The 18195-nt window shown below is 41.2% G+C and overlaps 1 protein-coding gene across 1 annotated transcript; it reads left to right on the top strand.

Moving 5' to 3' along the window:
- Window positions 1-10249: 10249 nt before the first annotated feature.
- Window positions 10250-11320, top strand: Neurod1 (neuronal differentiation 1). Its single transcript, XM_027943993.2, has one exon. It carries the CDS (start codon window positions 10250-10252, stop codon window positions 11318-11320), a length of 1071 nt encoding a protein of 356 aa, XP_027799794.1.
- The last annotated feature ends 6875 nt before the right edge of the window (window positions 11321-18195 follow it).

Raw genomic sequence — 18195 nt, forward strand, 5'->3', positions numbered from 1 at the left:
TACAACCAGCTCAGTCCAAGTACCATCACCTCTTGCTACTGCAGTAGCTTCCCCAAACCAGCCCTGTAATCAGTTTTCTACACTTGGGTTTTAAAAAAAAACTTTTATAAAAATATAAATCTTTCCAAAGTCTCAGCCACACCCAGTTCAATAGCTCAAATCTCTTCAGTGGGAAGCAGGTCCCTGTCTTCCCTGGTCATCTCTTCTCTTCCCATTGTCCTTCCTCTTCCTAATGCTATACTGGGTAAGTATCAGGTTCTCAAACTCCCTAGGCCCCTCTGGCTCAAAGCCTTTACAGTGTGCTTTGATTGAGGGAGGTCTTGCACCCCAGCTCAGCCCCCTTCACCTGGGTAATACCCCTCCCCTTTCCTTAAAGCTCCACTGCCAGCAGTCTTGGCCAGGTTCCTTTCTTCTCTGCTTTTGTGTACTGGTGAGTTTGTTTTTCTTTTCTGCATTTGCTTCAATTTGGGTGGGTATACTCTCAGTAGAGAGTGAACCTTATTAAATCTTTCTCACACTAGATGGAAAGCTTTAAGAAAGCAAGGTCTAATGTCCGAATTTGCCCCTGTGCTCCTAACAACTAGCAGCATAGTGCCTGGCACATAGAAGCATGCAATACAGATTTGCTGAGTTACTTGCAACCTAGTGAAGCAGCTGTTTAAAAAGGAGGTGACTGAGAAGACAAATTCTAGAAAGAAAAGAAAGGAACCTTAATTGAAATCAACCCTGGTTTTCTATGTAACTACTATATTCCTGCAATGTGGACAAGTATGAAAATCTAGGCTATTTTTTCTCATCAGAGATGATCAATCTTGTCCATGTGAAGCCCTAAAAAATAGGATTCAGGAATCAACTCAAAGGAGAGAGAAAAGCATATTCAACTTAACTGATTTTAATTATAATCTCTTTTTTCAACTTTTGGAAAATTTATTCCTTAAAAAAGTCTCCACCTTGCTAGGGGGGCACAATGGCACATGCCTGTAAGCCTAGCAGCTCAGGAGGCTGAGATAGGAGGAGTTCAAAGCCAGCAAGGCTCAGCGAGCACTAAGTGGCTTAGTGAGACTCTGTCTCTAAAATACAAAATAGGGCTGGGGATGCTGGGAATGTGGAACAGTGGTTGAGTGCTCCTGAGTTCAATCCCCAGTACCAAAAAAAAAAAAAAAAGAAAGAAAGAAAGAAAAAAGAAAAAGCTCCACCCTCCACCTCTAAGATAAATAAATTAAAGGATCACAAAATGCATAAACATTACCTTTCACCATCAAATCATCTGAAAGATTAGGGAGAGAGAAGGGTGGGAAGAGAACCACCCTAAAAGGCTGCCTATCATCACCCCAACCACATACTTAGTCACCCAAAGACAGGTCTTGAAGGTAGACAGAGGTTGTGACCTTTGTAACACTAGAATGGAGTATCATGCCCCAGCTTCCACCAAAAAATATATATCTCCTTTAGCCTTCATTATGTTGAATGTCAATATTACATGTTTATTATTTTTTCTTTGTGCTCTGTGCAAGCACTCCAGATAGAGACATCAGATTAAACATCACCCTCTTCCACCCTATCCCAACCTCTTAAAATGCATGAATTTATGGGTTCCTTGCAACAGGTAAATGGGCAGGGAACAGAAAGAGCATAAAGGAGTTGAGAGCACCTGAGAGGTCTTGGGACAGTGTCACCAATAGTAGGATTTACAAGGGCATGTAAACAGTTGGGGAGCACAGAAAACACCTGGGTTCAATTCATAATCTTGGCAACACTGGTTGTAATCTGCCTCATCAAATTAAACAGCTTTCAAGGGAAAGGAAAGGAGTTGTATAGATGCTCACACAGAAACCAATGGGGAGAGGAGAATTTGCCCGACACCAGGCAACTGTGAGTGCCTGGTTCACAGCTTCTCATCCTATGCTAAGATGGCAGGAGTAGCCAATTCCCTCTGTGATGGCTTCTGACATTTATATTTCTCTTCCTCCAGCTTTAATGGACCTTTTATTTTTTAGAACTAGCTTGAGTGTGCAGGGACAGGATAAACCAGTGAGTTTGAGTTATGAGTCTCTGAATATCAGGAGTAAAAATATCACAGGAAGAAAATGGACAATGGTGTTTATCAATAAATTGGGAAGTTGTTTTTAAATATCTAGTCTTATTACAAACAGATTCTCTGTTATAACATTTTTGTCTACAAAATGAGTAAGCTTAGGTACATTTATGTCAAGTATATATGTATGTGTTTAACTATTTATCTGTTTATTTATTATTAGAACCTAACCTCATAATCAGATTGTTCTGTTTAGGCCCCAAAGCAACTTGTCACTGACTAAAAATAATTTCCCATGGCAGGTGCTCCCAGCAGGTGGCTTCTCATGGTACCTGCATTGGAAAGGTAGATTTAGTCAGAGATTTTATTTTAATATGAAATCTGTATTGCAGCCTGAGCCACCACCGGGTGATGTGCCAAAATTCATGTCTGCAGCATGATTTATTATGTGAAAATACCACAGAACTAATCAGTGGAGTTACTAATTAATACAAATCTGCATTTTTTGCATAAGCAATTAGTGCAAGGAGAGAGCAGTGAAAGAGGAAGTTCAACTCCTTTAATCTCAGTGCCTACTCAAGCGGAAAGACCCACCAGGGCCAAACTCCAAGATCTACATTTGGAATTTTCCCACTTTGATTAGTTAAAGACATAAAAGGTCAAATTATCAATATTTAATTCAAGTAGAAATGCATTTGTTAAAAGGAAAGAAAACATTTTATTTAAAGAAGGTGAGACTCTAGGGGTGAATTTTTGAATCAAAAATAATTATATTTTCCATTACAGTGAAGTCTGAATAATCTAAGAATTTTGTTTGCTAATGATGACATTTTGAAAATTACATAAATTGTTTGTGTGTGTGTGTGTGTGTGTGTGTGTGTGTGTTGGGGGAAAAATGGAATATATTTACAAGATATTTAAATTTCTAAAGGTATTTGCTCTTCTCAGAGTCAGATCTCTACTAGACTTCCTGTGTATTCTGGATAAGTCATATGTACTAATATACAATATTTAAATTTGGCATGATTTAGATAATTGTGTGGTTCACTGGGGAAATAATAACATTTAGCTTCTGTAAGTTTATTTTCCCTGTTAACTTAAAAGAAAGTATTTATAATATAAAATAACTAGAGAGGTGATAGAATGATAGTGATAGGGAAAGATTTGTATTAATAAAATGTATACTCCATAAAACAAAAGCAAAATTTAAAAAAAAATCATTTTAGAGATATTTTGCTATTTCTATGGATAGCAAAACTAGATTTATTTCACTTTTAAAGCTTTATAGCAAATGAGCACAAATGTTATAATAATGACATTTTAAAAATTATTCAATTTGTGATTTCTTTGTTTCAGACTTCATCAGCTTTAATTATAGTTTAACCCACGCCCCTAAAACCAGATATCTAGTGTTATGGGAAACTTATTCTGATAAGGTGGCTAATTAGATACAGACTTACAAGGGCTCTCTGACTAAAAATTCGGGCATGTTGAAAGAAAGTGAACTGGAAAAAGCGAAAGACGGCTCCAAGGGGAGCTGTTGCTCCTTCTCAATATGACGAATTTCAGGGCCAGTGTGTGGGAATTGTCCACGGTGCTGATTCTTTCAGGAAGTCATTTGCCCTCCAAGCTGCTCTAAGTGGCTTGCCTGCGTTCTTCTCGTGCCTTTAGGAACTTGTCCAGGTTTCCTTTCCCAGCCCACGGTGATAGTTATTGTTTAGGGGGCGCCCAGACTCGGTCAGTGTGACTTGACTCCTGAACCTATGCCCAACTACGGGGGATTTTTGTTTGCTTAGGTTGTTTTTTTTTTTTTTTTTCTGTTAAGGCAAAGGCTGGCAAACATTGGGTGCTTGGCAAGTCCCCTTTGGACCACAAGCTGTTTCTCATTTCCCGAGAAACAGGTGCGGGCCCTCTGTTCACGTTCCTCACTGGTGAGTAGGTTTGGCCATGAGCACACACTTACTCGTGCACACTTAAACCCACACACTTATACAAGTTCCCACGAACACAAATAGTCACTAATATAATATAGCAGTCACCCACTCAAATGTTCACATACACACTAACATGTATATATTCACATACACCCATGCTCACATTCACACACAATTTGACACTGGATTATACTCACAGATTCACACACTTTTACACTCAATTACAATCACACGCGAACATACATTTGCATACACAGACTTCCTGATGCACAAGGCCTTAGACAATCGTGCTCCAGACCCACGTCTGCATGCTCCGTCTGTGATTATTGAATGTTGTTGATTCTGTGTGTTGACCGGTTTAAGGAAAACCCCTCGATTCTGACAGGGAAGCAGAGATGAAGTCCCTTCGAGGTCTCTGGATACCAGGAGGGGAGCCACCAAGGCCCTGGTGGGAAAGAGAGGACGTAAATAATAAATAAAAGGGCCCAAGCAGGCGGAGCTGGGGAAGCCCGGCACTAAATCACTCTCCAAATCACAGCCGCGTCGTGCTCCATCCAATAGCTCTAAGCAATTTGTGGGGTTGGGGGTTGGAATCAATTTTTTTTTCCGTTCTCGCAGGTGCAATATGAATCAATTATCTTAATTAAGATTATGCCGCAAGCCCAGGAGATTTGGGGAGGACGGGTTTTGCGCTCGGGGCTATGGCTAGGCATTTTAATAGCGTCTCTTTTGCTCCTGGCTCTCCCCCGCCGCCTGCCTGTCGAGCTGGGGTAGCTCTAGCCTCTGGCCGGGACTTGGGACTCGGGAGCCCAACCGTCTCCCTGGAGGCGAAGGAGCAAAGCCCACTCGGCGCCAGCTATCTAGTCCTTACCAGCATCGTCCATCTCTCGCTCCCAAGAACCTTCGAGATAGTGGGCCTGAGAGGGAACGTTCCCTATAGCTCTCAGCTCTCAGCTCCTGCTGCCTCTGAGCCCCACGATTTCCAAATACCCTCAGTGCCCTGCAGCCCAGGCCTCCAGCCCCTGGAATGCGCGGAGCTGGGACGTATCCCCTGCTGCGAGAGGCCGGGAGGGGACGCGGGCGCCGCTCGAGATCCTAGGGGCCACCCTGGTCACACTAGGTCCTTTCTTTGAACGCAAACCTCTATTCGCAAGAGCAAGCATCTGTTTCCCCGGGAAACAGGTCACCGCCGGGTACGTCGGCCTGGCCTCTGCTCTTTATCTTAGCTCTGCGAATGCGTCGTCCCTACCCCACCCCCACCCCTAGCCGCCAGCCACACGCTTCCCACCCCCTATGTCCGGGCCACACGCCTCAGTCCCCTTTCTTCTCCCATCCCTGCACGCGACCCCCTCCCTTCCCCTCCGCCCCACCCAAGACGCACTCCCCTCAACACATCCCGGGCCACACGCCTCCTCCCGCCCCCCTTCCCGCGGGCGCTCCGGCTGCCGCTCTAACGGCCCCGACGCCTGTCCCGCGCCGCACGGTCAGTGCAGGGACCCGGGGGGCGGCAGATTTAGGGCATTGCTCGAGGGCAGTGAATCATGAAAGCGGCTTTTGTTGCCTGCGCGTGCGGTTCGCGTGCCTCTCGGCAGCCTACAGCGTCCAGTGGGGCGGGAGCTGGGGGAGTACAGCTAACCAACAGCGTGGAGAAAGGAAGAGAACTTGGGAAATCAGGAGGGTGAAAAGTGTGGAACCGTCCAAACAAGTCCAAAGAGGAGGAAATTTAGGAGGCGTGGCGGGACCACGGAGACCATCTTCAGCGCTGAGCTCTGCGGAACCTAGGTTCAGTCTTCTCCAACTAAGCATCCTAGCCACCTCTATTCTACTTTCTTGCCCCTTCCCCATACAGAAAGCACCTTGATCCAAGTTCTTTTGGGCTCCTCCCTTACCGGCCTATCGCGGGGCGTTAGTCTCCCCGGCTTTGCAAGCACTTGCTGAATGCCATGGTATTGGTGCTTCGGATAGATGTTCTCTGCGCAGAAGCTGGTGCAAAGCAGTGGCTGCAGGCCAGGAAGCCCAATAAGAGTCATCGTAACACCAGACATCGGCCAGATCTCCAGAACTTCCCGGAGTGACTCTTCTTTTGTACAAAAACCCAGGCCTCGGTGTAAGGACGCATAGTGGGATTCCAGATGGATTTGATCATTGGCAGAGGGAAGAAACGGGTCTAGCATCTCCCGCACTTACATTTGAATCTTGTAAGGGAAACACCCGGGTCTCTTTCTTGGCCAGGAATATCTGACTCCACTAAGATTTTCCTGTATTCCACAGAATGCCTCAAACTGGAGAATTTTTTACTTCTGGGGGTGGGGAGGTCTGTAAGTCATCTCTGGGCCTCCGGGTCACCTGGAATCCTCTTTCCCACTCCTCCCACAACATCTCCTCTCGAGCTCCCCAAAAATAGATTATAGGGAAAGTGGCAGCTCCTAGGCACTGCAGCGAACCTCCTCAGACCTCCGGGTTGTGGACCAGCCTTTGCAAGTCGTCACTCTTGACATCCCTTGAGTTTAAACCCAGCACTGAAGGCACAGATGGTATCAGAGTAAATATGGATTCCATGCTCCTTAGTGAATTCTTTTCTTTCTGTGCGCTCTTTGTCAGCTGAGGAATCAAGGTAGAAAAGCAAAAGTCCATACAATTCTTCTCCAGAACCTCAGAAAGATTCATTTTATGCTTGTGGCCACTGGTCAGAATGTACAACTGCTCTCTTCTTTTGGATTTGTGCTGGACAGGAATGGTTGCAAGCCCCCACCATCCTTACACATGCAATCTCGTTAGGACCCTCTTCCCCCATCCTCACCCTTTCCCAGATGTACCCCACTTCAGCAGCTCAACCCTGACATTGTTTGCAAACTCGAGGGACATTTAGGGCAATTGCCTTTAATAAGCAATTCAAGTCAGATGCATTCATTGAGAAGGGCTTCAGGTTTGCGAGGGAGTAAGAAGTTAATGGAGGATTAAAAGAGAACCTAGGGGAGAAACAGTAAACCGGGATTAGTCGAGCTCCTCTTCCCTTTTTCTTCCTTTTCTTTCCTTTCCCTTGCCTGTCTTCTTTCCTTCCTCTTTCCTCTCTCCTCCCTTCCAAGAAAAAAAAAAAAAAAAAAAACTATCATTCTGGAACATGTCATGGTCAGAAACATTAAATAAATGTTGTTTAGGAACAAACATGACTTCTTCAGAATTAATCAAATTTATCAGGAAGTCCAGTAGTCTTTGCTTGAAGGGGAAGTGGAGGCCATGTCAAATGGAGGCTTGGATGCTACAGAGCCATTCCAAGGGTTGTTCTAATGGCCTTTTTGGAAAGAGGGGAAAGACCTGTTTAACATAGGCCAGTTGCAATTTTTTTTTTTGGGGGGGGGGGGAAGCTCTACTGATCCAAGTACCTACTTACAGACCAGAGATTAGATACCAAGAGCACTGGCTGGGCTGTGATAGGGTGCCTATCATCTCACTAGTGGTCAGTGTTGGGCAATAAAGCTGAGCCATGGGAAGTCTGCTCCCCTGTCAACCACAACTTCCCCCAGGACTGGCTTCTTTGCAGCGACCTAGTGTCCCCTGTAAAAAGGTAAAATCCAAGCATCAGAGAAGCCCAATTCCCACACTTGACTGCTTGATGACAGGGAACTCAAGACCTGACAGAACGAACTAGCTTGCTTTGAGCACAAAATCCTAGTAGGTGGAAGGGGAAACTGAAGTAGAGAGGGGTCTCCAGAGAGGATAGCTAGCTGCGGGTCAGGGCACACAGAGTAGCATATATAGTGGGAGTAAAGTGGAAGGTACAAAATTTCTATGCCTGTAGGGGTTAGGTTGGGGTGATCTGGCTAGCGAACTAGTCTCAAAGCTGCTTTTTTACAAATGAAGTCATTTTTATATGGAGTATGCATTTGCCTGGAGGGAGCTGATGGACATTAGGAAAAGCCAATCTTTGGTGCCAATGAGCAAAATGTTGGCCAAAGGGCAGAAACTAAGAAATGGGCTTCTCGGAGAGCGCAGAGTCATGCTGCCCAGGAGGCCAGTGCCAGGGCGAAGACTCTTCACTGCGAGCCTCAGTCTCCCAACTTTCTGACCTTTTCACTTGTGCCTTAGTTCCCGCGCGAACGCAGGCTTCTCTTTCTGACCTAGACCCAGTCATCTTTAGCTTTCCCGCTCCCTTCCCTCAAATCCCTCCCCTCTCTATGCCCTCTTCCTTCTGCTGCCAGAAAGGGTTAATCTCTCCTGCGGGTAAAAACAGGTCCGCGGAGTCTCTAACTGGCGACAGATGGGCCACTTTCTTCTGGCCACAAAGGGGCCGGAATGGAGCGCTCTGCGGCATACAAATAGGCAGGTCACGTGGTTCCCGGCTCTTGGCTGGACTGGGAAGACCATATGGCGCATGCCGGGGAGGAAGAAGAAGGGGAGGGGGTTAGGGGTAGAGGGTGAGGGGAGCGGTTGTCGGAGAAGGGCGGGAGAAGAGCAAGGCTGAGGGGGGAGGTGGGGGCGGGGGCAGGGAGCGTGCAGCTTGGACGCGTGCGCAAGTGCCAGGCGCAAGGACCTGCTCGCTGCTCAGCTCGTGGCCCCGCCCGCTCTCAGCATCACTACCTCGCCTATATAACCTGAGCACCACCGCAGCCGGGACACGAGTAATTCGCCTACGCAGAAGACACGGCGTCAGGAGGCCCCAGGGTTATGAGATCATCACTGCTCAGGACCTACTAACAACAGGTAATTACAACCCTTTCTTTTTCCTTTTTTTTTCCCTCGAGAATAAAGCAGTAATTGAATACCTGATGTACCTACGTACTGTGTATGTGCGCATTTGAGAGTGTGTGTATGTGTATTGAGACCAGTATCCCTCAATTGCCCACAAGTACTCACTAATAATGAATCTGTGTTTAAGTACCCCCTGCAGGCTTTCTAATTAAATTTAAATTTTTTAATAGTACAGGAGTTTCGTGGATTAAAAAAAATAAACAGTAACTGATTATTTGCTGGCGGTGATTTTTTTTAAAGTCCTAGAAACAAATAATTATTTCACTTGCTCACTTCTTTTAGTAAGGAAAAAGGGGGGGGGGGAAGGAAAAGAAAAAGAAAAGGCAACTGCTCCCAAGATTTGTGCTTATATATCTTATGCACATCGGGAGGGTCAGCCTGTCTTTTCAGTGAATGAAAAGGATGTGGGCACCTTTCGTATACACAGTCTTGAAAATAAAGCTGGGTCCGAGTTAAGTTTAGTTGAAGGGTGGAGTGGAGAAAGGGAAAGAAACCACTACTGCTACCTGTTACTGCTCCAGAGGCGGTCAAATCACCATCATCCACTGCTGGAGCCAAAAATTCAGTTGTTTTACTAAAGGCTCTTTATATTCCGTATCAGAAGCGGCAACTTCGTCATTGCCAATCGCTGACCATTATAATTACTCAATCTTTTAAAGGCAGGTTTGAGGCGAACTTTGAAAAGCCCCAATAAAAAGCGGGCGGCCCTTTCAATGGGCTGTTTATTAGAGAGGAGCCTTCCGCACCTGATCCCCAGCGCGTGGGAGAGCGCTCTGCGCCGCGCCCCCAGCCATCGCCTAGTTGCAAGAGCTTTTGTACAAGGTGGAAATTTAGCGGAGGGTGAGGGATGGGAGGCGAGAACAGAAAGGCGAGGGAGGGAGGGATGACTCCTGTCCACGTTTGTTGTAAATCTTTCGTTAGTGGTGGAATAATTTTGTAGAAACTACTTTTCCTCTTCCGTGCATTTGCTCTTCAATCTCTATTCGATATAATCTTCTTTAAAAACACTGCCAGTGTTAGCAAATTATGTAATCGCTCTTCAACTTAAACCACCAAGTACCCAGAAGCCAGAATAGAGATGGGAACAGAAAGTGCGATTTTCAGACTCGCCATTTTTTGTAGAGTTATGAGTGATTTTGGACACCTGCAGATAAACATGAAGTTACTGAAATATATGCTCATTTCCACAAACATTATGCTGCCGAGAAATCCCCATAAACAGTTGAATAAATCACTAGAAAACATAAATGCATGAATAATACTCACATATATGTATCCAGCACTATCACCACCCATGCCCAATCCTGTGTTCTACGTACCAGCGGGGCACACACAAGCCATTATGAAACACAGCACTTAACTTTTCCTCAGAGTCATCCATTTTGTAATGGAGTGTACTTCTGTTCACTTGTATTTGTGCAGGATTAGGGAGTGGAAGCTGAAGGCTTCTTTATCTGGCTTTTGAGTGTGGCATTTTTCTCCTTTTCTTTCTACTTGCCTCTCTCCCCTGTTGAATATAGGAAACTGAAACATGACCAAATCTTACAGCGAGAGCGGGCTGATGGGCGAGCCTCAGCCCCAAGGTCCTCCAAGCTGGACAGATGAATGTCTCAGTTCTCAAGAGGAGGAACACGAGGCAGACAAGAAGGAGGACGACCTGGAAGCCATGAATGCCGAGGAGGATTCCCTGAGGAACGGGGGAGAGGAGGAGGAGGAAGATGAAGACCTGGAAGAGGAGGAAGAAGAGGAAGAGGAAGATGATGATCAAAAGCCCAAGAGACGCGGTCCCAAAAAGAAGAAGATGACCAAGGCGCGCCTGGAGCGTTTTAAACTGAGGCGCATGAAGGCCAACGCCCGGGAGCGGAACCGCATGCATGGGCTGAACGCGGCGCTGGACAACCTGCGCAAGGTGGTGCCCTGCTACTCCAAGACGCAGAAGCTCTCCAAAATCGAGACATTGCGCTTGGCCAAAAACTACATTTGGGCTCTGTCAGAGATCCTGCGCTCAGGCAAAAGCCCTGACCTGGTCTCCTTCGTACAGACTCTCTGCAAAGGCCTGTCCCAGCCCACAACCAACTTGGTTGCAGGCTGCCTGCAGCTCAACCCTCGGACTTTTCTGCCAGAACAGAATCAGGATATGCCTCCGCACCTGCCGACGGCCAGCGCTTCCTTCCCAGTGCACCCCTACTCCTACCAGTCTCCGGGGTTGCCCAGTCCGCCCTACGGTACCATGGACAGCTCCCATGTCTTCCACGTCAAACCTCCACCGCACGCCTACAGCGCAGCGCTGGAGCCCTTCTTTGAAAGCCCCCTGACTGATTGCACCAGCCCTTCGTTTGATGGACCCCTCAGTCCGCCGCTCAGCATCAATGGCAACTTCTCTTTCAAACACGAACCATCCGCCGAGTTTGAAAAAAATTATGCCTTTACCATGCACTATCCTGCAGCGACCCTGGCAGGGGCCCAAAGCCACGGATCAATCTTCTCGGGAGCTGCTGCCCCTCGCTGCGAGATCCCCATAGACAATATTATGTCCTTCGATAGCCATTCACATCATGAGCGAGTCATGAGTGCCCAGCTCAATGCCATCTTTCACGATTAGAGACACGTCAGTTTCACCATTCCCGGGAAACGAACCCACTGTGCTTACAGTGACTGTCGTGTTTACAAAAGGCAGCCCTTTTGGTACTACTGCTGCAAAGTGCAAATACTCCAAGCTTCAAGTGATATATGTATTTATTGTTACTGCCTTTGGAAGAAACAGGGGATCAAAGTTCCTGTTCACCTTATGTATTATTTTCTATAGCTCTTCTATTTTAAAAAATAATAATAATACAGTAAAGTTAAAAAATGCACCTAGAATTTGGTGTAGCTGTATTCAGATCGTATTAATTATCTGATCGGGATAACAAAATCACAAGCAATAATTAGGATCTATGCAATTTTTAAACTAGTAATGGGCCAATTAAAATATATATAAATATATATTTTTCAATCAGCATTTTACTACTTGTTACCTTTCCCATGCTGAATTATTTTGTTGTGATTTTGTACAGAATTTTTAATGACTTTTTATAATGTGGATTTCCTATTTTAACACCATGCAGCTTCATCAATTTTTATACATATCAGAAAAGTAGAATTATATCTAATTTATACAAAATAATTTAACTAATTTAAACCAGCAGGAAAGTGCTTAGAAAGTTATTGTGTTGCCTTAGCACTTCTTTCTTCTCTAATTGTAAAAACAAACAAAAAATTGCACAATTTGAGCAATTCATTTCACTTTAAAGTTTTTCCCTTTCCCTAAAATAAATCACAGATCCATAATTTTCAAGAGGATGGAAAAAAGAAACAAGAGATGTATTCCTTATCAAAACATATCAATTCAACAATTACTTGCACAAGCTTGTATATACATATTATGAATAAATGCCAACATACACTTCTTTAAATCAAAAGCTGCTTGACTATCACATACAATTTGCACTGTTTCTTTTTAGTCTTTTACTCCTTTGCATTCCATGATTTTACAGAGCATCTGAAGCTATTGATGTTTCCAGAAAATATAAATGCATGATTTTATACATTGTCACACAAATGGTGATTTGTCATATATTCATGTAATAAATCTGAGCCTAAATCTATTCAGGTTGTTAATGTTGGGATTTATACCTATTGTAGTCAATTAGTACAGTAGCTTAAATAAAATTCAAACCATTTAATTCATAATTAGAACAATAGCTATTGCATGTAAAATGCAGTTCAGAATAAGTGCTGTTTGAGATGTGATGCTGATACCACTGGAATTGATCTGTACTGTAATCTTGTTTGTAATCCTGTATATTATGGTGTAATGCACAATTTAGAAAACACTCATCCAGTTGCAATAAAATAGAATTGAAAATCAGACCAATTGTTATATTTCTTCCTAAAGTAATTTTTACAGTATAAAATTATTCTTAGGGGAAATAATTGTTTTATTTGCTGAATTAAAAAATAATAAACACTATTTGTAGAATAAAGTAAAAAAAAATACTTTGGTATATTTTCTAGTCTTTTTATCCCCATTAAAGAGTCACCAGTTCTTTGTAGGTAATGAAAAGACCTAACTAATGTTTCATGATTTGGATTATAGGGTTGCAGGATGAGGGGGATGAACAATGTATTTTTGCTTTTCTTTGTTTAAGCACCTTCACCTTTGGTGGGGTTGGTTCTTATTCTTTTAAATGATTGTGTTACTCTTTCCTTCTCTTTTAAAAAGGTGAATTAGTTAATTATTAACAAGCAATACATAAATAAGTGCCCAAAGTTAGTTTGTCTACACACTTAAAACATTAAAATCTTAACTATTTTATTAGTGCTCTGTTACCTGTACATTTTCCTGAACTGATCAGCTCAGGATATGTTTTGCAAAAGATACTGTCCCAAACAGAAAGTTACACCTTAGAAAATACCAGGGGGAAATTGTTTAATTAATTGAAAGACTCTAAGAAGAAATAGAATTTTATAATTGTTGTATAAACATCTTGCAATATTTCAATAATTTCTCAAGAAAAAGGGTCAATGATTTATATGTATTTAAGAAGATATTGTTTGTACTATGTTTTAGGAAGGTGTAATTGTTTCCCATCCCCCAATGGGGCACTATGCTCTTGTTTTATAAACACAACTCACTGGAAAAACTTACAGATAATTTTGTTAATTGTTAAGTCCACTTAAAAAAATAGTTTGGCATTTCCTCTTTGAGAAATGACTGACAGTCATGATTCCTAGGGAATAACATTTTGGCAATTGTGGTCTGGCTCTACCACGGTGCTCTGATTACTGTCATTAGTAACTCCATTGTTCCTCCTCGGATTTGGATGCCACATTGGATGACTACCTCCCTTCCCAAGCTTGTTCCTTTAATCTTCTTCTCATTGGTGATTTAAGGGTTCCAGAAAGCTGACCTCATTTAGCAAGCTGCTCCAGAAAAATGTGAGTAATCTAATGGACAGGAACAATTAGCCATACTAATAACATTGCCAATGGGGCTGCATCAAGCTGTGACAGTAGCAGTAAGGAATATTTCAACATTAAAAAAATGTTTGAGTGCAATTTAAAATATATCATTTTAACATGTTTTCCATCAGCCTTCATCACATGACAGAAATACATTTAAGTTAGTCCCAACTTTATCCCAAATGCAGCAATCTCATTCCAAGTGAATCAGAGTTGTTATTTTGGAATCAAGCTGTTGCTTCCACTATCCCGGATTGTTCTCACTAATCTTACTTTAAGAGACATAACACTGATATTTAAACAATGCCAGTCTTCCAGCATAGATCACAAAGTGAACATTCAGATTTGATCTGATCTATTAAGCAGCTCAATTTCACCTGTAATTAAAAGTAGATGTATTCCTGCAAGTTAAAAATTGTTGGTGTAGTGAACAGAAGAAATAATGAGAGAATGACATTTCAGAAATTCCAGCTTCTAAAACAGCAAGTGGAGAAATCTAGACCCTGAATTAATTAATTCCTTCCTTCCTTCCTTCCTTCCTTCCTTCCTTCCTTCCTTCCTTCCAAGGTAGAAATGATGACTGAAAGTCAGTTTTAAGTGATTTTTTCCCCTATATTGCCTGCACAATTTCATTCTAAAATATGGGGATTCTTTCAGTCAGTCAAGAAGTAACTCACATGCCACCATCTTTTATTCAAAGGCAGGCACAGATGTTCCTTCTGCAGGGGAGGTTTTAATTTATGAAAATGATATTGTTTATGCATGAATGAACTGCATGCACTCTGCATAACACATAGCACTTCCATCTGATCAGAGAAATACCACAGAACCAGTGCCAATGTCAGAAACATATTCTACAAATTTACTCACTTAAATGTTTAATGAATATTTGGAAGGCATTTTCAAACCACAAGAAACCTTTTAAATGATCTTCTTTCCTTTTATGAATTACTACCTATATTTAAAAGAGACTTTTATAGTTTTTACAATTGGCTAATGCTTTTATCTAGCTAATAAGAAAATGTTTTGCTTACTGAAAACCAACCAAAAAGAAAATGCTGGCAACTTTGACTTTATTAGGAAAAATATTGTTTTTAGTTTTGCTATATAATGCTTGTTACAAGTAATATGTAGTGTCTCTCCTTCCTTCATCTTGAACAATTACTATTTCAGTAAAATAAGATACTTAGACCTATATATTTAATGTTAAATCCTGAGTTAGTTCCAGAAGAAAGTGGCATTTAAAACCTGTAGACAATTTCATAATAGGAGAAGAAATTTGGGTGAATATTTTAACTGGTGCATCATTTCTGGTGTTGAATAGGAACACTCTGCATAACTTAAATTTCATTTATATCATCAATTGCAATTATACAACATCATCTACTTTAAGTCCTTAAAAAGACAGTTATATGCAAATTTAAATGGACATTCATAATATCTTTGGAATAGACTACTAATTTTAGGTTTATAATATGTTCCAGTAAGATAATATTTGAAGCAAATTTTAGGTGTTGCAATTTATTGATTTTAAAAAGATATCCTATTGTTTTCAACATTTGAAAGTCTATATGCATTTTCAGAAAATTAATGCATTTTCTGATAGAAGCTAGCAATTACTAAAATAATATATGGATCATTAGCTAACAGTTTGAAACAAGCTGTTTTAGTTCTATAATTATACAAGAAATTTAAAGTGAAAAATCTATTGAACAATTAATAAAACTAGATTTCAAATCATAGGCTGATTTTGTCCTGATGGGACATATAAAATAGCAAAGCTGTTTCTTAAATTATACTAAAACCTCCTGTCTTCTCTTTTTCTCTTCATCTAGTAACATTTATTTCCTGAAAACAATCTGAATAAAATCTTTAATTCCAGGGTCTGATGAAAAATAAAAGAGCCAATGCAACATCTTGTGGAACACCAGGACTGAAAACTCTTGTTACCATTGCAAAGAGGAGTTCTGGCGTCAGATGCACAGTGATTTGTATGGTGGCATAATCACTGGCTCCTAGCCAGGCATTATGTTTCTGAGGACACTATTGTCAAGAACCATTCAACTAGAAATCTGCACTGTATGCACTCAAAAGTTGAGATCATCTGCCTTTCTATGTCAGGAAGAATTCTGTGCTGGCAATTGACTCATGGACTCTCTTCACACACACCAACACTTGGTTCAATGGCTGTGATGGAATTAACTGTGTAACCAAACTAGTGGCATTGACAAGGCCACCGACTCTGGGGACTTCTGGTTAAATTGCTAATTTTAAAATGCCTTAAAATGCAGAGTATTATGTTAATGCTGGACTAAATCTTCATATATGTGGATTTGGCCATCCAGATATTATTGTGCTATTTATCCAGCTAATTCAGAGGTAGAAAAACAGTGACAACATCCATCTTCATAGATCTCCAGGTTTGGAGCAATCCAAAAGGATGGATTTGGTTATGAAATTACATTGAGAAATAAGAGAATAAGTATAATCTAACATATATATATAATCTAGTATAATCTAACATATATATAGGATTTGGGGCAATTTACTCTTAACAAATTAACCCTGCTTTTGATTTTCATGTGTAAGGATACCTAATCAGAAAGATGGCCTCACACACTTACTAGGTCTGTATTAAGTGTCATGTCATTTACACATGACATCACCAAAACTTCCTTGTGCCTTATTTTACAAATGGGGAGATTGCAAGAAGCTGGGATACCCAGATATTTGCATTCTGGCTTTCTTTCTACAAATAGATTTTTTCCAATGCTACTTCCTCAAAGAAGCCTTTTCTGATCTCCATCTAATGTAGCAACCACCTTCAACCCCACTCACATCACCAAAATACCACCCTTCCTTTTTTTCAGAACATTTATCTATCCAGTGTTATTTTGTGTATTTATTTGTTCAGTTCATTTTTAATCTATCTCTCATAGTAGGATGTGGGCTTCACAATGATAAGAATCTGGTGCTTAGAAGATCTAGGAGATCTGCAATAAATATTAATTTCTAAGAGAATCAGATAATTTTAATCTGATGCCAAAGCCTGTTGCCTTAACCACTATGGTATAAATCAAATCACTGAAGGAGTATCACAGATTTTCAGTTTCATGAATGTTGTATACATTAATTCTATAAAAAAAGAACCATTGAAACTAATTTCTTATCATGCTGCCTGGCATTGAACTCCCTCCTCCCTTTTCAGAATCAGTAATCATGAATTATCTGTTACCTTTTCTTTATTTGATACCAATTGGTTAAATATAATTTCGAATCAAAATAAAAGAACTCAAATACTATAGGCTTTTCCTAGACCGTGTCTCTTTTTTCCCATTCATTAAGAATTCTCTTGAGTGCATGCTACCCTTTTCCTTTCTGTTCATCACTCTTTCAGCAATTGCTCTTGTTTTATTTTTAGTGGTGTATAAAATTACCCTGCCTGTGCTTTTAAGTGTTCAATGTATAAACTTAGCACATTAATACTATTTTTTCCGTGTTCTCTCTCAATGATGTCAGTTGGGGTTTCAGTGACGTCAATGAAGGGATATTACAATGCTTAAGAGAGCTGTTAATTGCTTTCCACTGGCATTAACAGTTGTAGGGCTGCTCAACTCATACTAGGGAATATAAAGTCATAATCTGTTGTAAGTTGCAAATACAAGACCAAATAATGTCTACATCAAGAATAAAGAAGATAATAGAATGTTCTAAAAAGATGGGGGAGAAGATTACTTATTGTTAACAGATAACTGAATAATCTTTATTTCAGCCAAAGACAAAATATATAGTAAACAGTAACAAATGAATATAAATTATAACTAAATCTAAGTAGTAATATTAATTACCACTATTTTTTAAAGAGAGAGAGAGAGAGAGAGAGAGAGAGAGAGAGAAAGGAGAGAGAGACAGAGAATTTTTTAATATTTATTTTTCAATTTTCGGTGGACACAACATCTTTATTTTATTTTTATGTGGTGCTGAGGATCAAACCCAGCGCCCTTTGCATGCCAGGTGAGCATGTTACCGCTTGAGCCACATCCCCAGCCCCACACAATTTTTTTTTTTTGAGACAGGTTTTTTTTTTTTTTTTTTTTGAGACAGACTATCCTTGAACTTGCAATACTCCTGCCTCAGCATCCAAGTCAGGGATTTCAGGTGTGCTCGCCTGGTCTTACAATTTCTTTACTAAAAGAATTTCTTAGTTACTATTTGTTTGTATATTTTAAAATGCCAACATGAGGTTTTCGGACAAAGGAATTCTATTTTAATGTTTCTTTAACTTAAACTAGTAATATTAAAATGAAGTAAAGGGATCTTTTACTTCCCAGGGTTTTATTTTTGCCTAATTAGCTTGGAAACTCGGGGTAGCAGTCTGCTCATGACTTCTCAGGGCAGGAGTCTGCTCATGTCTTCTAGGTTTTGGTGCATTTATCTTATTTAAATATATATTGCCAAATATGAATATGTAAC

This window comes from Marmota flaviventris, chromosome 11, assembly GCF_047511675.1.
Source record: "Marmota flaviventris isolate mMarFla1 chromosome 11, mMarFla1.hap1, whole genome shotgun sequence".
Taxonomy (NCBI): Eukaryota; Metazoa; Chordata; class Mammalia; order Rodentia; family Sciuridae; genus Marmota; species Marmota flaviventris.